The sequence below is a fragment of the Dendropsophus ebraccatus genome, chromosome 15, assembly GCF_027789765.1.
Source record: "Dendropsophus ebraccatus isolate aDenEbr1 chromosome 15, aDenEbr1.pat, whole genome shotgun sequence".
In the NCBI taxonomy this organism is placed as follows: domain Eukaryota; kingdom Metazoa; phylum Chordata; class Amphibia; order Anura; family Hylidae; genus Dendropsophus; species Dendropsophus ebraccatus.
Genome location: NC_091468.1, coordinates 10968935 through 10995813, shown reverse-complemented (window position 1 = coordinate 10995813; position 26879 = coordinate 10968935). Strand labels below are relative to the sequence as shown.

Sequence of the window (26879 nt, the reverse complement as noted above, 5' to 3'; positions counted from 1 at the left end):
CTCCTATCTATCTATCTATCTATCTCCTATCTATCTATCTATCTATCTATCTATCTCCTATCTATCTATCTATCTATCTCCTATCTATCTCCTATCTATCTATCTATCTATCTATCTATCTATCTCCTATCTATCTATCTATCTATCTATCTATCTATCTATCTATCTATCTATCTATCTCCTATCTATCTATCTATCTATCTATCTATGTGATGTATTCTCTCCAGTCTGACACAGTGCTCTCTGCTGCCACCTCTGTCCATGTCAGGAACTGTCCAGAGCAGCAAATACGAAGCCCAGTAATACAATACATCTTCTAATAGTGAGGGGACATATTTTTACAGAAATAGAAGACTTTGGCCTGTAACATGTATACACACACTTAGTAGGCCCCATCCTATTTGCTGTTATATTCCCGCTCCTGTCCAGACACAATAGCACATTTTAAGCAGAGTAAGAGGATCAGGAATAGACGCTCCGTAGTACAGCAATCCGCAGTAATAGATATATTTAAAGGTGGCCGGTAATCCCTAGGAAAGTCTTCAGTCCCTGTGAGGATTACACATACTCACCACCCTGGGAAATTGTAACACCGCAAGGTAGTTAAAGCGTTCTGCATGTAGGAATCACAGATCATAAGCAGGTCACCCTCCATTATACAGTATAGCTGCCGATTTATTAACCTGGGATATTTGGTGCGATAATACAATAATATGCGGATATATGTACTATCTATCTATCTATCTCCTATCTTTATATTATCTATCTATCTATCTATCTATCTATCTCCTATCTATCTATCTATCTATCTATCTATCTATCTATCTATCTACCTATCTCCTATCTATCTATGATCTATCTATCTCCTATCTATCTATCTATCTATCTATCTATCTATCTATCTATCTATCTATCTATCTATCTATCTATCTATTATCTATCTATCTATCTCATATCTACCTATCTATCATCTATCTATCTATCTATGTTTCTATCTATCTTCTATCTATCTCCTATCTATCTATCTATTATCTATCTATCTACCTATCTATCTCCTATCTATCTATCTATCTCCTATCTATCTATCTCCTATCTATCTATCTATCTATCTATCTATCTATCTATCTCCTATCTATCTATCTATCTATCTATCTATCTATCTATCTATCTATCTATCTATTATCTATCTATCTATCTCCTATCTACCTATCTATCATCTATCTATCTATCTATGTTTCTATCTATCTTCTATCTATCTCCTATCTATCTATCTATCTATCTATCTATCTCCTATCTATCTATCTATCTCCTATCTATCTATCTATCTATCTATCTATCTATCTATCTATCTATCTCCTATCTACCTCCTATCTATCTATCTATCTATCTATCTATCTATCTATCTATCTATCTCCTATCTATCTATCTCCTATCTATCTATCTATCTATCTATCTATCTATCTATCTATCTATCTATCTCCTATCTATCTATCTATCTATCTATCTATCTATCTATCTATCTCCTATCTATCTATCTCCTATCTATCTATCTATCTATCTATCTATCTATCTATCTATCTATCTATCTCCTATCTTTATATTATCTATCTATCTATCTATCTATTTATCTATCTAACATAGAAAAATTAGTTAGGGAACTTGAGTTGCCATAATCATCTATCCCTATTGTCCACAGTTCCTGGTAAAATAATTTCCGGTCCCCGTTGCTTCCTTCGCCCTGTGATGTGTTGCTCCCACTGATGCCCGCTCAGCCAATCACTGGTTAAGATCGACCACGGCTGCAACCAGTGATTGGCTATGCTGGCATTTATGGTAGAGATAATGATCACAAGAGAAGGAGGTCCGGGGCATCAGAACAGGGGAGTATGATGTATTCTTTATTTTCTAGTGCCCTCCAAGTATTTTTGACTTAGAGGGTTATAACTATTTTATGGTGCCAGAATACTCCTTTATGTTAATTTTTACTGTAGGACTTGGTAAGTTCTTTGCTTCATTATGATTGATCATTGATAGTTTTTAAATATTAGCCGGATTGTTTCATGAAGAAAAGGTGGTAACATGTGCAAACGTGCATATGCAAAATACAGATACGTTAGGCTATGTTCATACTGCGTAAGAGACCGGCCGTTCCATGACCTGGTTGGGTCATGGAACGGCTGGTCTCAGAAAAGATTATCCCACCCGGCACTGCAGTACCAGCCGGATGATCTCTGCAGCCGTAGAGTTCTGATGCGGGCGCATCCATGCATCCAGCACAGCTGCAGCCACTTGCTCCATAGTGTGCACTGACAGAGCTTTCTGCGGCCGCTATTCAATGAATAGTGGCTGCAGAAAACTGACATGTCAGTTTTTTACAGCGCCACTAGGGGTCCCGGCCGGAGTGTATACTATGTGTATATACTCCAACCAGGATTCCATAGGCGGCAATGTTATGTATATTTTCCTAATAAACACGCCCATTGTTGCAATCTGCAACAACGGCCGTAGTTTTAGGAAAATATACGTAGTGTTAACATAGCCTGAAGGAGTAAACACCTGCTGTAAAGTAACTACTGTAAGTAACTTAAATTTCTGTTAAGTTCTTCTAAACAGCCCCTAGATGTGATTACTGTCTGACTCCTCTGTGGCTGTGCAGAGCACACACTTTCCCACCATCCCACTTGCTTGAATTTGCAGTGGATTTTAAAGGGTTTTTCCAGGGAAATTATTTTTCTTTCAAATCAACTGGTTTCAGAAAGTTATATAGATTTGTAATTTACTTCTATTTAAAAATCTCAAGTCTTTCCATACTTATCAGCTTCTGTATGTCCTGCAGGAAGTGGTGTGTTCTCTCCAGTCTGATACAGTGCTCTCTGCTGCAACCTCTGTCCATGTCAGGAACTGTCCAGAGCAGGAGAGGTTTTCTATGGGTATTTGCTACTGCTCTGGACAGTTCCTGTCATGGACAGAGGTGGCAGCAGAGAGCACTGTGTCAGACTGGAGAGAATACTGTACACCACTTCCTGCAGGACATACAGAAGCTGATAAGTATGGAAAGACTTGAGATTTTTAAAAATAAATAAATTACAAATCTATATACCTTTCTGAAACCAGTTGATTTGAAAGAAAAATATTTCCCTGGATAACCCCTTTAACTAAGCTAGTGCTTCCTGGACTTGCAGTTGAACTGAACATGTGTGACCTACCTTAGTGGGCCATAGGCAAGTACAGTAGGTTTTTAAAACATTGCAGGCACATGGGGGATTAGTAAGTATATAAACCTCTCAAAAATGAGATCCGAAATGCTTGTATATTTGTTTCATTTCAAATAATGCATCAATTTAGACCTATTTAGCCTAGAAAGATTGCCCCTCTAATTGTTTGTCCGTGTGGAGTTGCTAGGGTCCCAAATGATCAGGGGCACCAGCATCAAGGGAAACATCTTGTGATTCCCTCACAGAACTTCCACAAAATGTATGGAAGAAAAAAAAAAAAAAGTAAATAAAAATAAAAATCCTGCTCCACACTGACGAGGGGCAAATACCCTGAAACTGCAGTCTGTGGATGGATGCCTAGCCTTGGTAACCCTTGTCTTATGTCGTTATACTCGCCACAGAGTTAGACTTTGACTTACAGGGGCCACCCTGGTGTTTCCCTATTTAGGTCCCAAAGCTCGCAACAGAGTGAGGACCTGAGGGACTACGTATCAGGGTGGTTTGGTGCTCTCCCCACTAGGAGGCACCCCTTGGCAATGGGCTTCCTTCTCTGGAGAGAGGGATATCTGGCTATTCCCGTGTTTTGAGACTCGCAACTGAGGCTCCACGGACCCCTTCTTTGGATATATATATATATATATATATATATATATATATATATGTTTTGCTTGAGATAAGAATGTATAACATTTACTCATAATGCAGCCCCTATGTATTAATTTAACTCCTTAACGACCAAGGGCGCCCTGGCGTTTAGAAGGTTCTGCGCGGCGACCCCGCTGTGAACTGCTGCGATCCCGGGTGCTATCTGCAGCCTGGGGCTATGGCAATAAGGGGCACGGTACGATCACCGTGCTTCTTTCTCCCATCCATGGTCGTCTAGTGTGGGGATCGACCCCCCCACGACGCAATGGCGGAGGAGCAATCCCCGCATCTGTTCCAGAGGCATGTCTGCGCCGCAATGGCGCTGATCCCGGCTCGGCAATCTATTGCTCTCAGCTGCAGCATCCGAGAGCAATAGAACACTGATCTCATTGATCTATGCAGTATATCTATACTATATCTATATATCTATACTGCACAGATCTCATTGCGAGATTAAAGCGGTAATATTAGAAGTCCCCCAGGGGGAATAACCCTAACCCCAGGGGGACTTCTAGTAAGTCTGTAAAAAAAATGTTTTTTTTTTATTAATAAAAAAATCTTTTTCCTAATAAAAGTCAGAATCACCCCCCTTTTATCATTTTATAAATAAAAATAAATAAATAAACAAACATATTTGATATCACCGCGTGCAAAACTATTGCCCAAACTAGTAATTAATCACATTCCTGATCTTACACGGTAAACAGCATAAGCGCAAAAAATTCCAAAGTGCAAAAACTGTGCATTTTTGGTCGCTTCAAATCCAGAAAAAATGTAATAAAAAGTGATAAAAAAGTTGCATATATGCAAACAAGGTACCGATAGAAAGTACAGATCATGGCGCAAAAAAATGACACTTCACACAGCCTCTTAAGCCTGTCATTGCAAAGTACAATTAAGGGCTCATGTGGGTCTCTAGATAAAGAAAATGCAAGCGCTATCACCTTTTAGGCACTTTTTGGCCTGGTCCTTAAGGGGTTAATGATACCTTTATTTAAAAAGTAAAAAATAAAAAAATCGCTTTTTATGAAATAATATGTTAGAGTTAGATGAATAATAGTATACAACAAGAAAATTTAAATGAAAACTTAAATAGAAACAACAAAAATAATAGTAACAATAAAATATTATGATTATTATAATCAATGAAAACAAAAATAACAACACCAATAATTTTTTTTCTTTTAAAAAAATAAAAAAAAATTGCAAAATTATCCGTCATATTTAGGCTGTGTACATTGTGTGTCTGTCTTGTGACACGTTTCTCCCTCACCCCCAATCCCCAGAATATTTTTTCTGAATTGAATCTGCTGCCCATCACTTCACGCTCTAGGCTCCACCTGCTTTGCCTTCTCTATTCTCCCTGTTTGCTGGTCTCAAACTGCCTGATGTCATTACAGTCACCGACTCATGCCAGCTGCCTCACAAGATGCCTCCTACCATCTGACAACTGATGTCATTCTACGTTTCATCAACCATTGCACAATCTCTGTGTAACCAAATCCGGCCTTAGGTTTACAAGACACTGAAGGAAGATGATGTTGGAGACTCATTCCCTTAAAAGTGGGTGTTCTTGGGTACAGAAACATGGCTCCTTCTTTCAAAAGGCCTCAAAAAGTGGGGCACAATTTTTGGAAAAAAAGCGGTTAGCATTTCCTATCAAAGCGTTATCTCAAGATAGAAAGGCGTTAACAGGGACCTTTGCAATTTTTGGAAGCCCCATAGAGTGTACATAGAGCACGTTGACTTTCCATTCATTCAGGGTAAGATTGTCCTCAACTTTTTGGATCGGTGAGGGTCCAAATGTCAGACCCCCCGATCAGCCTACCTTGTAAGTAGGGAATAATATTGATATAAATGATGGACAACTTCCTTATGCCTCCAACAATGTAATCAAAAATGTTCAAACATTTTTGCACACATATGAGCTTACTGAATATCTCATTCTATGGTGACAAGCAATGATATAGGCGTACATAGACAAGATGGGGCGCCGAGGTAAGGATCAGAATAAACTCCTCCCACTATGATTCAGTATTCAGGATTTTGTAATTTTTTGTTTTCCAACCTCAATGCCCTTAGGAACACTGGGTCAGTTCTCCACCCCATTATTTCATATTAATTCAGTTTCTCTAGGGGTAGAAATCCTTCACTAATGTTTGCCTCTTATACTAGTAAAATTAGTAGAATAGGTAATGGGACCAACCCAGCCGATCCCCCTCTCTCTACGGGACCTATACTACATTCATAGTCCCCCTGGCTTAGAAGTCCTTGCCTATACAATTCATTTCACATCCTTCATGAAAGTCACTGAGCTCTTCAGTTTTTCCGTAGAGATTACATGATACATGCTTCACTTCTTTCCTGATGGGAACATATGTTAAATGGCTAATATTACAGTCGTCAGCATTTTTTGGACCATTTGTGTCTATAGATTTACTTAAATATGCAAAAAAGAGCCTGTGGAGCCTCATTTAAGAATCTGAAAACACCGGACTAGCCAGATATCCCTCCGGGAAGGACCCGGCCAAGGGGTGGCTCCCGTAGGAAAACCACGAAAACCCCCATATTAAGTGGCCCTATAAGTCAATGTAATGACAAGGGAAAAACCAAGGCCAGGTATCCATCCACAGACAGCTGTTTCGGGAGGGTGTTCCCTCATCAGTGTGGTGCAGGATTCTGGCTAGGTGGAAGTGATGTCTAGTAGAGCCATAAAAGAAACAGATCGCTAATCTCAGGGAGGCCAGCCAAAGGTAACACAACCGGCTGCCGGTTAAAGCGCTCAATGCAGTGAAATCCTAGGTGCATTGCTCCCTGGGAAACATGAATATGCAAAAGAAGAGCCATTGGAGCCTTTTAAGAGTCCGAAAACACAGGACTAGCCAGATATCCCTCTGGGAAGCACCCAGCCAACGGGTGGCTATGGTAGGAAAACCAACAAAACCCCCATATTAAGTGGCCCTATAAGTCAATGTAATGACAAGGAAAAAACCAAGCCCAGGTATCCATCCACATACAGCTGTTTTGGGGTGTTGCCCCTAGGATTCCGGGGTGTTGCACCTAGGATTTCACTGCATTGAGCCCTTTAACCAGCAGCAGGCAGTGTTATCTTTGGCTGGTCTCCCTGAGATCAGTGATCTGTTTCTTTTATAGATTTACTTGGCTGATTGTAATTATCTTCATCTTATACTTCCCATAATTCCTATGTCCTCCGGATGACTAATCAGTCCCCCAAAAAAAGTGTGACTGTCATTTTTATTTTATTTTTTTTGCATCAATCAATAGTACAAGCGATTTTAAGAAACTCTAAAATAGGTTGTATTTGGCAAAAAAGCCTTTTTTCTGTACTCAAAAAAAAAATTAAAAAATGTTTTCCAGCCTGTCCAGTCTTATTCTTGGGGAAACAGAATTTCCTAAAAGGAGATTTTTATTGTAATACAGTAAAATAACCAACTTTCTTGAATATTGAGTAGGTACAAAGTAATAATAGTATAAGTAGATAGAAATTCACCCAATAATAAGGTTACAACAATTTATTATTTTTTTTAATATTTTTATACTATTGTTTGATAATCCATAATATCTGATAATCCAGCATATATAATCTCTCATAGATGCCAAATGACATAAAAGTGATGGTATGTATGGTATACAGCACACACCTATATCTATAGGCACCATCCACATTGCCGGATCTGGTTGCGGCACCTCGGGAGCTTCGCTCCGTGCGTTATTGTAAACCACTTTTCATGTTTAACCAAATGTTATGTATTTCTCCTCACCTGCACAGCGAGATGAATCCATTTCTTCACAGGAAATCTCCCCTGTGTCATTACTTTTATAGGAGGCTGCAAACCATTTACTGTGCGATAATAAAACACGCTCTCTTTCTCGGAGATTGTGAGTTTGAACACAATCTGCCCATCAGCAGACTTTTCTATCACACACCTGGAGAAGTAAATAGAAAAAGATCAAAATCATCTTCAAGTAAACATATGCCGGGTAATATAATGCGAGGAAAAAGTCAGCTATGGCGAGACTCACGTACAGGGCTCACGTCTAATGCTGGTGTGCAATGGGCTGGTTCACTGCTCGTAACATGGCTGTACACAATGCTAGTGTATGATGCCTGTGCACAATGCTAGTGTATGATGCTTGTATAACATGGCTGTACACAATGCTAGTGTATAATGCTTGTATAACACGCCTGTACACAATGCTAGTGTATAATGCTAGTATAACACGCCTGTACACAATGCTAGTGTATGATGCCTGTACACAATGCTAGTGTATAATGCCTGTACACAATGCTAGTGTATAATGCCTGTACACAATGCTAGTGTATAATGCTCGTATAACATGGCTGTACACAATGCTAGTGTATAATGCCTGTACACAATGCTAGTGTATAATGCCTGTACACAATGCTAGTGTATGATGCCTGTGCACAATGCTAGTGTATGATGCTTGTATAACATGCCTGTACACAATGCTAGTGTATAATGCTAGTATAACACGCCTGTACACAATGCTAGTGTATGATGCCTGTACACAATGCTAGTGTATAATGCTAGTATAACACGCCTGTACACAATGCTAGTGTATGATGCCTGTACACAATGCTAGTGTATAATGCCTGTACACAATGCTAGTGTATAATGCCTGTACACAATGCTAGTGTATAATGCTCGTATAACATGGCTGTACACAATGCTAGTGTATAATGCCTGTACACAATGCTAGTGTATAATGCCTGTACACAATGCTAGTGTATAATGCTAGTATAACACGCCTGTACACAATGCTAGTGTATAATGCCTGTACACAATGCTAGTGTATGATGCCTGTACACAATGCTAGTGTATAATGCCTGTACACAATGCTAGTGTATAATGCCTGTACACAATGCTAGTGTATGATGCCTGTACACAATGCTAGTGTATAATGCCTGTACACAATGCTAGTGTATAATGCTAGTATAACACGCCTGTACACAATGCTAGTGTATGATGCCTGTACACAATGCTAGTGTATAATGCTAGTATAACACGCCTGTACACAATGCTAGTGTATGATGCCTGTACACAATGCTAGTGTATAATGCCTGTACACAATGCTAGTGTATAATGCCTGTACACAATGCTAGTGTATGATGCCTGTACACAATGCTAGTGTATAATGCCTGTACACAATGCTAGTGTATAATGCCTGTACACAATGCTAGTGTATGATGCCTGTACACAATGCTAGTGTATAATGCCTGTACACAATGCTAGTGTATAATGCCTGTACACAATGCTAGTGTATAATGCTAGTATAACACGCCTGTACACAATGCTAGTGTATAATGCCTGTACACAATGCTAGTGTATGATGCCTGTACACAATGCTAGTGTATAATGCCTGTACACAATGCTAGTGTATAATGCCTGTACACAATGCTAGTGTATAATGCCTGTACACAATGCTAGTGTATGATGCTTGTATAACATGCCTGTACACAATGCTAGTGTATAATGCTAGTATAACACACCTGTACACAATGCTAGTGTATAATGCCTGTACACAATGCTAGTGTATAATGCCTGTACACAATGCTAGTGTATGATGCCTGTACACAATGCTAGTGTATAATGCCTGTACACAATGCTAGTGTATAATGCCTGTACACAATGCTAGTGTATAATGCCTGTACACAATGCTAGTGTATGATGCTTGTATAACATGGCTGTACACAATGCTAGTGTATAATGCTAGTATAACACGCCTGTACACAATGCTAGTGTATAATGCCTGTACACAATGCTAGTGTATAATGCCTGTACACAATGCTAGTGTATAATGCTCGTATAACATGGCTGTACACAATGCTAGTGTATAATGCCTGTACACAATGCTAGTGTATAATGCCTGTACACAATGCTAGCGTATAATGCCTGTACACAATGCTAGCGTATAATGCCTGTACACAATGCTAGTGTATAATGCTCGTATAACATGGCTGTACACAATGCTAGTGTATAATGCCTGTACACAATGCTAGTGTATAATGCCTGTACACAATGCTAGCGTATAATGCCTGTACACAATGCTAGCGTATAATGCCTGTACACAATGCTAGTGTATAATGCTCGTATAACATGGCTGTACACAATGCTAGTGTATAATGCCTGTACACAATGCTAGTGTATAATGCCTGTACATAATTCTAGTGTATAATGCCTGTACACAATGCTAGTGTATGATGCCTGTACAAAATGCTAGTGTATAATGCTAGAATAACACGCCTGTACACAATGCTAGTGTATAATGCCAGTACACAATGCTAGTGTATAATGCCTGTACAAAATGCTAGTGTATAATGCCTGTACACAATGCTAGTGTATAATGCCTGTACAAAATGCTAGTGTATAATGCTAGAATAACACGCCTGTACACAATGCTAGTGTATAATGCCAGTACACAATGCTAGTGTATAATGCCTGTACAAAATGCTAGTGTATAATGCTAGTATATAAGATGAAATAAAGCAAAAAGATATTATGGTGAGTGCCCTCTGGAACTTTTTTTCTACTTTTCTACATGCGCTGGATAAATATAAATCATGAACAATAGTGAGCACCACCACGTGTATACTATATCCAGAATATGGTTAAACTTTATGGAAATAATATTTATATAGTAGTGATGGTTACTGTTTGTATTTTTTCTCAATGCTAGTGTATAATGCTTGTACTGTATAACTTGCCTATATACAATACCCCAATGCCCGTAGGCAATGCTCATGAGTCATGAAGCTCGCAGAACATACCCATGCTCAATACTCACATATAATGCTTCTATGACATGACTATACACAATGCTCAAATACAGACCCCACATATAATGCTCACATATTAAACTCACTAACAATACTGATTACTTTGCAATATTTTCTGCCATTTTTGTGTATTGTGTTTTGTGCTGGTTGAAAAAAAAAAGACTATACATAGGAAGTCTCAGCCAGTACTGAGAGCCATGGCTCAATGCATCCGTCAATCACATGACTGCCTTTTCTGTGAGCAAAGATGACCGGGACTTCCTTTGTTAAGTCTCTTTGTATCTACCAGCACAGGACTAAAAAGCTTCAGGAGACTGGACCTTCATACAGTAAGTATAGCTTTGTTATATATCTGGACTGGACCTGGATACATGTAAGTATAGCTGTTATATAACTGCCTTCAGGAGACTGGACCTGGATAGAGTAAGTATAGCTGTTATATAGCTGCCTTCAGGAGACTGGACCTGGATACAGTAAGTATAGCTGTTATATAGCAGCCTTCAGGAGACTGGACCTGGATACAGTAAGTAGAGCTGTTATATAGCTGCCTTCAGGAGACTGGACCGGTATACAGTAAGTATAGCTGTTATATAGCTGCCTTCAGGAGACTGGACCTGGATACAGTAAGTATAGCTGTTATATAGCTGCCTTCAGGAGACTGAACCTGGATACAGTAAGTATAGCTGTTATATAGCATCCTTCAGGAGACTAGACCTGGATACAAGTAAGTATAGCTGTTATATAGCTGCCTTCAGGAGACTGGACCTGGATACAGTAAGTATAGCGGTTATATAGCTGTCTTCAGGAGAGTAGACCTGGATACAGTAAGTATAGTGGTTATATAGCAGCCTTCAGCAGACTGGACCTGGATACAGTAAGTATAGCTGTTATATAGCTGCCTTTAGGAGACTGCACCAGGATACAGTAATTATAGCTGGTATATAGCAGCCTTCAGCAGACTGGACCTTGATACAGTAAGTATAGCTGTTATATAGCAGCCTTCAGGAGACTGGACCTGGGTACAAGTATTGCTTTGTTATAAAGAACAAAAAAAAAAAAAAAAAAAATATATATATATATATATATATATATACTGCAAACTTGCTTTATATAACATCCCCTGTTGATTTAGATTTTGAAAATTATAACGACCCTTTGAAGGGGAACTATCAGCAGGTTAGGCAAATCCAACCTGCTGATATGTCCCTATTGTGCACTAAGCGCTGAGAATAAATGTATCACTCTTACCTTCATCCACGGTGATGTTCACTGTAATCCTGTGCCCGATAAGACTTTTTGAAGCACTAATCCGACCCCAGAGTGCCGATTTACACCCAGCTGGCCTGTTCATGGTCATCAGTGGAGTGGACCAGCCAGGGGCAGATCAATACTCCGGGGGCATGACGACCTTAGCGGACACAGAATTACATTAAAACTTCATGGGAACAGGGCAGAGAATGAAGGTAAGAAACATACCTTCATCCTTAGTGCCCCTTGTGCAATAGGCAGCTATCAGCAGCTTAGTTTTGTCTAACCTGCTGATAGTTCCCCTTTAAATTACCAAGACTCTAAATTTTCATAGCAAGACAGTCACCACCATGCAAAGAAATACTAGTGATATCTATGAGCTCAACTTTATCCCCCAGTCTGTGCTTGTTCCATTTTCAGCTTCTCAGCCAGTGCTCAGGGGCGGGGATTATGATTACTCGTGGGAGGGATTATGGTTACTCGTGGGAGGGTCTTTACGCTGAACGATCAAAGCTACAATCTTAAAAAAATAAAATGAATGAAAGGAATTGAACTTTTAATACCCAGGTGCATTAAGCAACTTACATTCCATGAGTTTAATTTTCTACCATGAATAATTGAAGGGCCTGATCTGGTCCTAGGGCCACCAAGGTCATTGGTTTTCGCTGCCACGATCTATAGAGAGGGGAGTACGTCTCAGCAATGGAAGCCTGGGCACTGAAGTCTCATTTATCATTCCCTCTTTATACTATTTAGATTTCACAGCTGCTTGCCCCACTGTTGTCTCTATACATTTTCACCTCCAGGCTAGCGTTCATCATTACTTTTAGTGCACGTTCGACCGTATGGTACCTCTTTGTTACGCGGATAGGAAGGATTGCTTGCACAAGCAAAGAGCAGGAACAATGATGAGGAATGCTCTTTGCTCATTGTCTAGTGTTCATCTTTAAACTCCTGGCTCATTAGTTACTATGCAAGCCATGCTAAACAAAGCTGAATAACACTATTCATGCTAATTCGATGCCATGGGCTGGAATTCCTCTAAGATTATAGGCATTGTGTATCTAATGATAGCAGCTATTTTTAAGAGTTGCCTCAGGTGAGTAGTGGAAATTCAAAGACATTATTGCACATTATATCTTAACACACATGTGGATATATTCAAAGGATATTTCAGCGGCAGTCGCTCTGTTGGGAGCAGGATTTTAGAGACAAATAGGTTTTCATTATTCTGCCAATTAGGACATTAGATATTCTCTTGGTATATGTGAATAATCAACTAATTATTAAAAGGAAGCCGTATACCAGGACAGGCGAGAGGAATAAAATATCTAAATTACAGATAATATTTTTTTAAGGAGGCTTTTTAAAGTGGTGACTTAAAGGGAATGTCAGGAGTAATTTGTGTCCTTGTTCTATTGAACAGTCACTTTCTTTATTATTGATGAATTTGGTTTAACCTTTTGTCCCTTTTTGTATGATTTATTGAGGCATATAGATATCCTGGAGGCACGTTCCTCACTCAGGTTCCTCTTCGTTTGGCCAATTACCTATTGGCATCCATGTATTTTATAAATGACCATTGCTTTGAAATGTGTGTAATACTTCATTTGGCCTCTAGTGGCCACTGCAGAGCAAACCCATGTAATCTGACGCTTACACCCAATTCTGTAGATAAGAGACAAGTTATTTGAACTTGAAATACCCCTTTAAGGTATGTAAATGTAAAATATATAGGATATGGGTCAGACATTAGAAGTAAATATCTCCTACAGATGGCGCTAGAGAGACACAACTTTGTTCCTGATCATGGAGAACTAATTTGCATATTATGTTTCCCAGGGAGCACTGCCTGACCGAGAGGGTTCACTAAGGGTTCACTCTCCCCAAGGAAAGAAGCTATCCCTTGAGGATTCACAATGTTAAAAATGAAATAAAATAAAAAATAAATAATAAGGATAATAATAATATATTTATTTAGTTTTGTTTATTTATTTTTAGTATTTTGAAATCTCCTATCTTATTGTTCATTCTGAGCTAACCGATTCATAAACAGACATCATTGTAGTAATAACTGTATAGTAATGCTTATGTGTTATTCTGGGTATTTCCAAAGCAAATAAGATATTTTGAAAGAGTAGCAAGCTAGACGATGCCTAATCATTTTACTCATAATACATAGAATTATACATAGTATAAAATAACTACATGACATTGTACATGAATGAGACCAAACAATAAGGTTGTTATAAATACAGATTATTAGACTCTTCTGCTTTCTGGTGCCACTGGGTCTTAGTGCATCTTGGGTAATGTAGTCACACAGTATAGATCAGGTGGATAAACACTTAATAATGTAAATTGTTCCTATAACCCCTTTTCAGGCTGCATCAATGTAGAAAGCATCACAGTATAACTTTTACTTTAAAAAAAAAAGCACCCTCTTACTATTTTATCAAAAACCTTTAAACTGAACAAGGATAGGGTGTATTAAAGATAATGATGTAAATGTTGAGGGTAGCTTTCTGGGCAGATTATTGCTTTTATTAGTACTCATTAGCTCTGAACTGTTCCTTTTGTATACAGGGAATGTGTAACCGATGCCTCAGTACTTACATTTCACCATCCTGCTCCGGTTTCAGCCACACGGTGAGCGTGAATGAGCTTCCAATTCTTAAAGGAGAAGCGGCGACAAAACAGTCTTTGTGATCATAAAATATAAAGCTATTGGCATTTCTACTAGACTTTGGGTGTAAATCAATATCATCCGTCCTGACACAGGAGCCGAGATCCCCCTGAAGAAGCTGATGGAAGGCAGGAGAAATGGCTCTATAGGGGCAGTCCTGGACACATAGCCCTTGATGACAGCTCTGCAGACTCTGGAGATTAACATCACTTTGACAGAAAACGCTTCTTTTCGGGATTCCACAGGTCGCTTCAGGGGGATCCGTGTATACGGTTTTTGACGCTGCGACGTTCTCCAGCTCAGGGAAGAGACCTTGTGCCTTAACCATAGGAAGGGTGAAAAATATGTGAAGCAAAGCGCCAAGATATCTTCTCAAAAGAAAAATATACATCTTTAAGCGCAATAATAATAATTTCATAAAATCTTTAAATATATTGTAAAACGTTGATAATAAACTCTCATCGCGAGGGTTTCTGTGCAAAGGTGAGGAATCTCCAATGATCCATTATATGTCACCTAAAAGAAAAAAAGTGCAATATTAGCTAAAAGTGGCATCTTCCACATGTGTATTTAGAGAAAGCAGCATAATCTTACATAGAAAAATAATTTCATTATTCAATACAAAGTGTCAAAGAGGCGTTCAAAGAGGACTGTAATGTCTCCTCGCTCCCCCTCCCTTCCTGTTCCCTGCTTGATTGACAGTCAGCTTCCAGCATTGAGCCCTGCTCCTTCCAAATCTCTCAGTATATACAAATTGTGCACAGTTGTGAGATTTAAAGACAGGGTCCGGCTTCCAGCTGACTGTAAATCAAGCAGGGATAGGGATGAGAGGGGGAGCGAGGAGGCGTTACAGTTTAAGAACACCTCTTTAAAACTTTGCAACTGAAAATATAAGAATTTTCTATGTTATGGAAGAGAGAAATATATGAAAGGTACTGTAATGGGGTTTGTCTATGAAATCATCTATCCGCTATTATAGGGGATAGCCAAGTTCTCTGAAGAAGAAATGAGTGGGCTTCATTGGAAAATAGTGCATGCTTTCTATCGGGCCCCTGCTGGTCACAGGTTCCTGATTCCTCTTCTACACAGGGAAATACCACTTAGCCAATCATTGGTGAAGATGGGTCACCACTGCAGCCAGTGATTGGCTGAGCAGGCATTTCTTGTCCATCGAGATGGGACAGGGAACCAGATATGTGTCAGAATAGCAGGAGTGTGGGGGGAGATGTATTCCTTTTTTCTTTTCTTTTTTTTTACACAGACTTTTTGCTGTTCGTTTAACATATATGTTTCTAAATGTTTAATTTTAACGTACCGAAAAACGTCGCCAACCACGTTTTTGTGTACCCTAAGAAATGGAAAGAAAAAATCTGAGTACACAAGGTGTAAGCCCTACTTTACTGATGAGCGGGTGTGTGGCAAGACGGTAAATGATAAATGACACTAATATATTTACGCTAATTTATCTTGGCTTAAACCATGGCGGAAGTCTACACCCGAAAAGGTGTAGATCCCTGTGCCCACTCTGCGGTTGGCGCAGGTCCCACCATATTTACTAAAGAGGCATGAGTTGCTTAGCAAATCTGGCAGGGTAAATGGGACAGGGCTTAATTTTGGACCGGCATATCAGTATATTGGTCTTGATGAATCTCCCCCTATGAGTATATAGGTGATCCTAAACATTGGGGAGGCTACAGCACTAGAGATGATCGAACATCGGAAAAAGTTATGTTCTATCGAACTTGAACCTTGTCGAACCTTCTGCATTTGATTCTCGATGCCTTCCTGGTCCATGGGGAAGGAGGAGACAACCCGTTTACCGCCTATTACTTAGGCTGTATCCCGGAATTCCAGGCGGTAATCGGGCTGTCTCCTCCTTCCCCACGGACTGGGAAGGCATCGAGAATCAAATGCAGAAGGTTCGACAAGGTTCGAGTTCGATAGAACCTAACTTTTTCCGGTGTTCGATCATCTCTATACAGCAGTCGCATAATCTCCACTGTCCTTTATCATGGGGGTGCTAGGAGTCAGATCTCCCCAGGTGTAAAGTTAATGGTCTATCCTAGGAAATGGGCACAGGCCTTCTCCATGGAACGCAATCATGTGCAACGTATTAGAACTTATAGTGATGTATCAAGGTGATTGGTGGCAAAAGATTAGCCTTAAAAAATGTAATGCATAATGTAAGCAATATGTAAAAATATAACCATGATATTTTATAATGCATTTATAAAATTATAAAGGACTAGTACGTAACAAAGCTCAATGGCGTGATCCAAGGAGACAATTACGTTAACTGGTTACCAGCATGTCAGCCAGTACAGAGTATGCTAACGTTTCCTAATACTCATTGTAGTGACCTTCTAGTATTATATAAATCTTATAAATAAAAAGGTGAATTGCTGGTTAGTATGGAGGAGCAGGAAAAAGGCAAAAATGGGCAAAAATAAAGGCCGATATATAAACACTCACAAGTCTTTGCATCTTTCCCCAGCAGCATTACTAAACCAGAGAACAGTCTGGGATAAAACACTGGCTTACACTGGGCGGATGAGCAGGGCTATAACCTGGGGCATTGCCAGAGGAGGTTTCCTGTGGGGATAGGTGAACTGTAAATTAACTTATTTTTTTCAAGTGTATTTCCTTTATTTCGTTTTTCGCTTTCTACATGACTGAGATCTGTCTGAAGTTTACACCATTCTTGTTGTTTAATTTTACAGCTTTGTAACCTTGCCGGGAAATGCTCCACAGACGTTTCTTCTAGCATCACAACCTCCCTGTGTGACTACACCGTCTCCTCTTGAGCAAAGGAAAAGTTTTCCCTCAACAGGATTCTTTTTCTCTCTGGGAAACTGTTTAGACTCAACTCTGGAACCATATTGTCGATGTGGATGGAAAACAAAACATTTGGGCCCCCAGATGGGCATAGGGGTCCTGTTGGGCTTTTATTTTTAAAATTTACACATATAGGGGAACAGGAAAGGAAAGACGGGTTCTTCAAAGCCAACTTTTTATCAAATGGACTGAGAATACAATTGATCCTTTAACCAGTGACAAGGCTCAGTTAGTGGGATCTGAACGGCAAACAGATCACTGACCTCAGTGAGACCAGCCAAAGAAAACACTGTAAAGTGCTCAATACAGTGAAATCCTAGGTTCATTACTCCCTGGGAAACATCAATATGCAAAAAATCCATAGAGCCTAATTTATGAGTTTCAAAACACAGGACTGGGCAGATATCCCTGCAGGGAAGGACCTGGCAGAGGGGTGGCTCCTGTAGGGAAACCACCACAACCACCATATTAAGTGGCCCCTTTAGTCAAAATCCAACTCATTTACGTGTCTGATAATATGACCAGGGAAATATCAAGGCCAGGTATCCATCCACAGTCAGGTTTTTTATTGTTAAAAAAGTGTAGCGTGCCACACAAAAAAGTGCACAAGGATGTGGTCTATCTCAAGCCCACTCTGAAAAGAGATGGGCCCCCAACACACTAATTTTCCCTTCCCTTCCTGGCCAAAAGGCACCTGCAAAGGTCCAGGACAGATGTCCACTCTCAGCCGAAACGTCTATGCATCCCACCCAGGCATCAACCCAGGTGCTCACCGTTCGCCATCTCAATCAAAAAGGTGGTAACTTCCGAAGGAGAACCAGGGGTGCAGGGAGGCAAGGAACAGAGATGGCCACACATGCCTTCCCTAGACCTCCGGGGAGTTTCCAAAAGGGCGACCGCAACCTGAAAAATGCCTGTGAGAAAACAACTTGGAAAGTGAACACACAGTGACAAAAAAAGAATGAATAAATTAGATGTGCGTTGTGAAATACAGCCTAGACATTTGGCCAGATCTATAAAAATTCCTCAACGTTCTCACATAGCCAGAAGCTGGAAAACTAGAGATGTGTGCTCAAAGGGGTGTGAATGTGAAGTGCGTGCATAGTGCCATCTATCAGTGGATTTGCCACTCCCAGTGATTTCCGGAACCCTGGGGTCACCACTCCCAGGACACTTCTGCACCTCAACTCTCTCAACTCCCTCGAAACCTCATGGCCAGATCCAGATGGTCCTTCTTTCCATATTCGTGTTTCTCTGCTCCTCACGAACAGAAACTACACTTGATCTTAGCCAAAAGGCTGAGAAGCGACAGACAGGTGTTTCAGGGTGTTACCACTCATCAGTGTGGAGCAGGGTTCTGGCTAGGTGGGAGCAATGCCTAGTAGGTCAATATGGCAAACAGATCGCTGATCTCAGGGAGACCAGCCAAATAAAACATTGTCGGCTGCTGGTTAAAGCGCTCAATATAGTGAAATCCTAGGTGTATTGCTCCCTGGGATACATGAATATGCAAAAAACTAGTCTGCGAAGCCACAGTTACGAATCTCAAAACACAGGACTAGCTAGATATCCCTCCGGGTAAGGACCTGGTAAAGGGGTGGCTCCTGTATGGAGACCACCAAAACCACAATAGTAAGTGGCCCCTTTAGTCAAAATCCAACTCATTTATGAGTCTGATGATATGATCAGGGAAAACCCAAAGCCAGGTATCCATCCACAGACAGATCTATGGCGTAAGTAACCCAACCATGCAGGAATTCTTAACTGAGTTCACCCATACATGAATAACCGACCTCAAGGAGAGTCATAGAGGGAGCCTCATCTACCCCACAGTACTAGTCAGCCATGGTTGCACTGACTGTTCATGAGTTGACCTCTAACAAGCGACAAAGAACCTGGTGTTGGCTGATTGCTACCTAGCACTGTCTTTACACACAGGCCTTGTTACTATCTGCTTCTGTGGGTGACATAACAGTGTGGTATACTTACCTGTCACACTCCGCCGCAGCTGCCGATTCTCAGGCCTCTCGCTCTCCACCGCTGTCATCATTTTTACAACATCCACAACTTCAGCATAGACAGAGCTATACTGTGCTATTGGCTATGCTAAGCGGCCATTTCTAGTGGGAGCAGCACACCAGTGGACTTTGTGGAAACGATAACAATGCAAATAACCGGAGGTCCCGGAACCGGAAGCTGTGGTGGAGCGGCACAGGTAAGTATTCTTCACTGTTATCCTTCCCCACTTCCCCAGCAGCATCTCAGATTATGAGTTTATGCCAGTATTGCACATGAAGCATGTGCAATACTGCCTTTTTTATAGGGGTACTCTGGCTTCCGATCTGTTTGTAATACTGCACCCATAGATTTCTGGGAGTCCGCACTGTACCTCTATGTGCTTCTAACTCTACATTGATACAAATCCACCTTAAAGGGGTACTCCGGCCCGGGGGTATTTTTAAGCTATGGCCGGGGAGGGGGTGGTTATGGACTGCGGAGGTCACTTACCTACCCCGTTCCAGCGCCGGGTCCCTGACGTCTCAAGGCAGCTCAGCCATTCAGTGGCCGAGGCGGGACTTTACTACGTCAAGTCTCATGCAGCAGCTCACACCAGGAAGCGGCCGCGAAACGGGTGTACCGGGCGGCGCGTTTCGGGACCCGGCACTGGAACGGGGTAGGTGACCTCCGCCATCCATAACCAACCCCTCCCCGGCTATAGCTTAAAAATACCCCCGGGCCGGAGTACCCCTTTAAGGTGGATTTGTATCAATGTAGAGTTAGAAGCACATAGAGGTACAGTGCGGACTCCCAGAAATCTATGGGTGCAGTATTACAAACAGATCGGAAGCTTGTACTGCATCTTAGTGAATAGTGGGGGGGTCTTGGGAGTTAATGGTCATTATAAGTTACTATTTATACCTTGCATATTGCTACAAATGATGTATCTCTGTATAGTCTATCTATCTGTCTATCTATCTATCTACGTCCATACCTATAATATCTTATCCTTACTGATAGGTGCATACCGTTGTCTAAAAAGTTTGCATGGCAATCATCAAATAACATAGTAACGTATGCCCCCTTACCTGTGTATGACGGAGCAGCCATCATAGAGTCCCGTCGTGTAGTATGACCCCGGAGCATATGTTGTATGAATGAGTAGACGGAGTTTGGTGAGTTGCCGTTCTTACCATCATCCTCCTCCTCCTCTGTTGTGCTCAGGAAAGCTGATTAAACTTCTGCAGCCACCGCCATCTGTCTTTCCCTTTGTCTCAGGTCTCAGGTCTTACTTCATTATCCAGTTTCACTCTATGCAAATGAAAACCTTTTTTTTTTTTTGTTCTAACTCACAAGCACCTTGTGTTGTCCTTTTTCATGTATGGAAATTCACACTTGTCTCCTACCTGACTCCAGGCCGCTTATAGTACAGTGAGTAAGAGGGAGCATGTGTGATGTCAGCACGCAACAAGGTATCAGGCCGGAGGTCTCATCACTATGTCCACCTGCTGGCCACACAGGCTAATGTGTATATTGTATATACGAACATCTAGGACTTGCCTTTATATTGCTTTTATAGGTTTTTTTATGCTCAGCACCCTATTGTATGAAGTACATACCAAAAAATTAAAACTCTGCCTTAAAGGGAAAATTATATATTAATAAATGAATATTCAAATGTAAAAATGTAAAAAATTATATTAAAAAAAATACATTTTCTAAAAAAAAAAAAAAAAAAGTTATATTAGATAGATATATATTTATTAAAGAAATGCATTTACTGTATGCATTGTGGAAAGGTAATTTTTTTATTTTAAACAAAAATATGTGTTTATTCATTCATTCATTCATCCATTGTTGGGGGTTTCTTATCTACACACACACAATCATCTGTTTTTCACATTGGCCACTAAAGTAGCTCAGGTGTCAGCTTTGCTGTGTAGACTGGGACAGAATGAGCAGAGTTGTCTCACCATCATTAGAGGGCAGGGATGTAATGGCTTCTCTGTTCTACAGCTGGAGGCAAAGATAAGGCAGGATAAACTGTTTGGCTTTAGGCTGATATAATAACCCCTTGGTACCATCCTTGTAAATCACAATGTGGATCTAAGCAGCCCAGATGCTTGTGAATGTGTCAAGTCTAAAAATGAAGCTGTCAAAGGAAAGTTGCTGTCTGTAATCGGAACCTAATGACCTAGTGTAACACTTCTAGTTCTACATCTGTAACAGTTCTCCATCTATCAGCTCTTTAGATGCTACAGTCACTATGTACAGCAGCATCTAAGGGGCAAACTATTCACATCAGAGAGATCTCTAACCATAGTGATTACCCTGAGATTTAGATTGTCACTCACAATCAGGCTCCCTGGTAGGGCAAAGTAAAACAAAAATTTACATCAATTCACCTCAGACAATAAGCCGTCGAGATGGGACACTGTTATAGCCACTAGCTGGCTGGATGGGACTAAAATGACTAGTGTTGAGCTGTTGCAGAGGTTGGATGCAGCTCTAGGGAGTCCTAGAAAACATGGATAAAGCCATAGGACTCCCTAGGGCAGCACCCATCTTCTGCAAATGCGGGGAGTCAAAAGCCGAGCGTTTAGGTTCAGAGAGCATTGTCGAACCCAAACAGTTGGCCCCTCCGCTCAACAAAGTCATAACCCCAAAACCCATAGGAGTCAATAAAGCACGGAATGGAGCAATGGAGGAATTTTACGCTTAGCCAGTCAGTCACTGTGGCAGAACACCACTGCAGCCACTGATTGGCTGATGGGGCATCCATCAGCCAGGTCCAAGTCATGGCGTCACCAGAATTCGGGATCCTGGACCCTCTGACACGGCGATTCGTGGGCACAGGGAGCGATAAGTAGTTTTTCTTATGATGTTCCCTCCTGCCCCTGCTGGATTAAAAAAAAAAAAAAAAAAAAAGACAGACTTCTCCTTTAAATCCATAAATTGGGATCACTCTGTAGTGCCCTATGCCGGAAATGATTAAGCAGCCCATTGGTCTGGAGCATTAACCTATTGCCCAAATAGACAGTCCTGAAAGGGTTACCCCTTTTTAAGAAGAATTTGCCCCTAAAAATTACCATATATATATATATATATATATATATATATATATATATTTATTTTTTAAATCTATCTTTTTAATATTGATTGTAATTCATAGTCTCTGAGACTTTCTACTCCTTCTCCTCTTATCCGCCTCATTTTATTTTATTAAATAAATAAATGAATGATTAATTCAAGAATATAATTCCCCTGATCAAAGTAACTGCACCTCCAAGGCGGTCACACATCTTAAAGTTACAATGCCCTATTTCTTTTTTTTTTTTTTTTTTTTTTAGAGTCATTTAAAACAATCTACAAAGATGGAAATGAGCCTCATTGTGTTAACCTTATTAATTGAAATTTGGGTCTATTAGAATGAGGATTTTTTGCCACCAGATATATTACTAAAACACCCTAAGGAAATTTATACTATTGACTAGCTAAAAAAAAGAAATGATTTTTTGAATAGTTATCTCGGCCAGCGCTTAATGCGGGAGATAATTCTTAAAACAATATTCAAATTTTCCTTTACTGATGATTACAATATTATATTTTGCATACGTAGCTCCTCACGCAGTGGGAGAATGCGTCCGGTTGACTGATGTCTTTGAAATACATTGTAATACAAGTCCAATGTCAGGAAGAATTGATTAGCGCCTTAAAATGATAATTCATAGCACATGTTCATTGTTCGGAAATTTCCCTCTAATGAGTAAGTGTGGGTAGTGGTCTTTCTTTAGATAAGAGACGAATACAAAAGGTATAGAGAGAAGGAGACAGACTGTTAGCGCCGCGCGGACGGCATATTAAATGACTAACGTTTACTCCTCGTATATTCATTTTCATATAAAAGGTACTTCTGCTAGTTACCATATTAATCAGCTAAAAGGATATCGGAAAGCGAGTTCATCCAATGGGGAAGGTGATAGAAAGCTGGTGAGGATAGTAATGGAAACAAGGAACTCATAAATCTAGCCCAATTATTAATCCAATTAATTTAATTAGCTGGTTGTTGTTGTAGTAATAGTAGAAGTGGTAATATATATGCCACTTAAAGGAGAACTATCATGGGTATGGGTATGAATTTCCACCCTTTTCTGTCTATGGGCACGAAGTGGACATGGAAACAGGAACGTAGGCCCCAACTTGTGAGTAAAGCTAGCCGATGGGGGGACCCCTGAGGAAACCTGGAAACAGCAGAGGAGTCTTTCGGCTTTACGTACTTACCTAGCCACTGACTTGAGATCCCATTAGTTATCAGGATGAATAGAGAGCAGCCGCCCAGCGTAGGTAGAATTGTTAGAATAGGTAGAGTTGTTCCTTTTAGTCCCAGTTCTTGTCAGCCTCCTCTGTGTGCTTATAGCCAGACACAGCCAAGATGGGGTTGCTTGAGAAGAAATAAAGAAGAAATTCTGGCTGTACAGGGGAACCATAGCAGCGACTCCCTCACAGAAATCCAGGCTGGATCAATTGACTAGATCTCCTTCAGGGAATAAACTACTCTCTGATTGGGCAGAAACAGGCTGTAAGGCCTTAACACTGGCCAGTGATTGGTGAGATCACATGAGGTACTCGGCTCAAGGATTGGTCAGGGGAAATCACCCCATACGGCAGAGGCATAGACACAGATAAAAATAGAGTAAGGCAGTTAGATAGTTAACCCTTTGTAAACAATCTTCTTCAGCTGTGCATACAGTACACAAAATACAGTGACATCTAGCGGTAGAAAATAGGAAGTGCAGGCAGAAATAGGAATTACAGGTAGAAATAGGAAATGTAGGTAAAGTGCAGACTCCCTTCAGCCAAAAGTCCTACACAAAGGTAGCTCACCATAGGTGTGCAAGAACATAGCAGGGGCCACACCCGCTCTGGGACACTGCACACATATGGAGGGACTAAGTGCAGAGGAGGGTGTGTGTGTGTGTACAGTATGGGGGAAGAACTACAGAAAGGAGAAGTATATGGTATGGGGGGACTGCCTGCAGAGGGGGTATGTATACAGTATGGGGGAAGAGTTACAGAAGGTGGGAGGGAAGTATACAGTATGGAGGCCTCACTACAGAGGAACAGTGTGGGACATAGAGTATTGTGGCTAATTACCATATAGTTTGGGGCTTATAAAAATGTGTATACAGAATACAATGTTTGCTCTGTAGTTGTCCCCCTCCAATTCTTCAGTAGAAATCCTTAATTCATGTGAAAAAAAATTAAACATTCTGAAATGGCAAAAGGAAACAAAAAGTGTTTTGAATTATGTTATTGTTTTTTTAACAGACGCTACAAAGCTATAAAATTTTGCATTAAATGTTTCACGTAATACAACAATAGAAACAAATGAATATGGCGAAGAAATCGTCCAAGAACTATAAAGAAAAAAAACGAGCTAAACTTGGAAATAGGGTCAGATCTAGAGAGGGCAATATTCCTAAAAATTAGAAATTGTATTAGTAGAAGTAGTAATAGTATTGTAGTAGCAGCAGAAGTATTAGTTTAAGGGTACATACCCACACACCATATACACAGCAGATACGCAACAAATACAGCAGATTTGATGCTGTGTTCAGTTATTTAGATCTAATCTGCTGCGTATTTGCTGCGTATCGCAGCAGAAAATACGCTGCATATACGGTGTGTGGGTTTATACCCTAAATAATAGTAGTAACAGCCGTTTAAAGCAGTAACAGTAATATCATTCAGGCTGTCTTGGACCATCATGGCTGTTGGACGCCTTTACATGCACTTACACATATTCATGCACACACATCCCCAGTTATTGGAACAAATCTGATGTGTAATACCTGACATGGGCCATAGACAATAGTGCTGCTCTTCCTGGACAAACAAGCAAAAAAAAAAAACAACAAACAAAAAAGGTAAAAAATTCTGATTCTTTTTCCTGATCCTGTATAACCCAAGTAAGCACTGAAGCTGGTCTCTCCCATCCTCACCAGCCATTCTTCATTCAGTAAGGTGGGAGCAGGGCTCTGACACCCTTATGGAAACCCCTCCTATGTATTCTTCAGCTATTATTTGACCTGGCCTTTCCAGATTTATCAGACTGCACATGTATATCAATGTACTGTATATAGGTCGGTCACATCTTGGTGATGTCATCGCTGATATATACTTTCCAGGTGTTTCATCACAGATTATATAGGTATATGTCCAAGTGATCAACCTACCTATAAAGGCAACGGGGTTAACATATTACTCCAGGAGAAGTAATTCTATCCTGGCTTTGGCGGGGAGGACGTCGCTCTCACAGAGTACCTTCACTAATTGATTGCAATGTCTTTTTCCACTGTGAGACCTATGATTGACCTGCGCCCTCGCTCGGTCCTGCGGGGCCAATTTATCAAGTAATCACCACAATTATGCTGAAGGGTAATCTGGATGCTGCTGCTATGACAAGTATTTGGAGGAAACATCCAAATACAGATTCTTTCCTTCAAATTGTCACTTTTCAACATGTAAAGTATCTATTTATTGCTATGATTTGAAAAGGCTAAAAAGTAACATAATTTTATAAATAAAGAGTTATGATATCAGCTGTTGATGACCCAAAATAAAGTCTAGGTGTATTAGAGGTCCATTTCCCATTTATATACACTAGCAGTGGTCTTACCCAGCTTTGCACAGGTCTGTTTCTTTAAACTGTTTATTCTTTGTTGTGTGGTCACTGATAAGAAGCCAATGTATACATTAAAAAAAATACTGTAAGAGCCATCCCCGCAAATAGAGAGGATTTCCCTGCAGGTTTCTGTGGAAAAGAAGAGGAGGTGTAAAGTGTCTTCCTGAAAAAGAAAGAAAAACTATTGAAGGAAAGGAAGCACAGTGTCTGTAAAGAGCGACAATACCATCTCCCTCCCAAGCTGTGAATGTGTGTGTTTGAGAGAGAGAGAGAGAAAGAAAGAGAGAAAGAGAGAGAGAGAGAGAGAGAGGACTAAAGAATAAAGTAACAGAAAAGATTTCATCTGCACCTAAACTTCTACTAATATGACTGCAGACTGTGAGACAGACCCTGCACCTCTAATAACAATGTGACTGCAGACTGTGAGACAGACCCTGCACCTCTAATACCAATGTGACTGCAGACTGTGAGACAGACCCTGCACCTCTAATAACATTGTGACTGCAGACTGTGAGACAGACCCTGCACCTATAATAACAATGTGACTGCAGACTGTGAGACAGACCCTGCACCTCTAATACCAATGTGACTGCAGACTGTGAGACAGACCCTGCACCTCTAATAACAATGAGACTGCAGACTGTGAGACAGACCCTGCACCTCTAATAATGTGACTGCAGCCTGTAAGACAGACCCTGCTCCCCAATAATGTGACTGCAGACTGTGAGACAGACCCTGCACCTCTAA

General features: G+C 40.5%; 1 protein-coding gene and 1 pseudogene across 1 annotated transcript in view; both read right to left on the bottom strand.

Annotated features, from left to right (window-relative positions):
* Positions 1 to 15005, bottom strand: part of USH2A (usherin) — a 504580-nt gene extending 489575 nt beyond the window's left edge. The window contains exons 1-2 of the mRNA XM_069955428.1: positions 14545 to 15005; positions 7643 to 7808 (exon numbers count right to left, since the gene is read on the bottom strand). Coding sequence (XP_069811529.1) covers positions 7643 to 7808; positions 14545 to 15005 — 627 coding nt within the window. The remainder of the gene's footprint in view (positions 1 to 7642; positions 7809 to 14544) is intronic.
* Positions 15006 to 18672: 3667 nt separating this feature from the next.
* On the bottom strand, positions 18673 to 18759 carry LOC138774627 (U2 spliceosomal RNA; annotated as a pseudogene).
* Positions 18760 to 26879: the final 8120 nt, after the last annotated feature.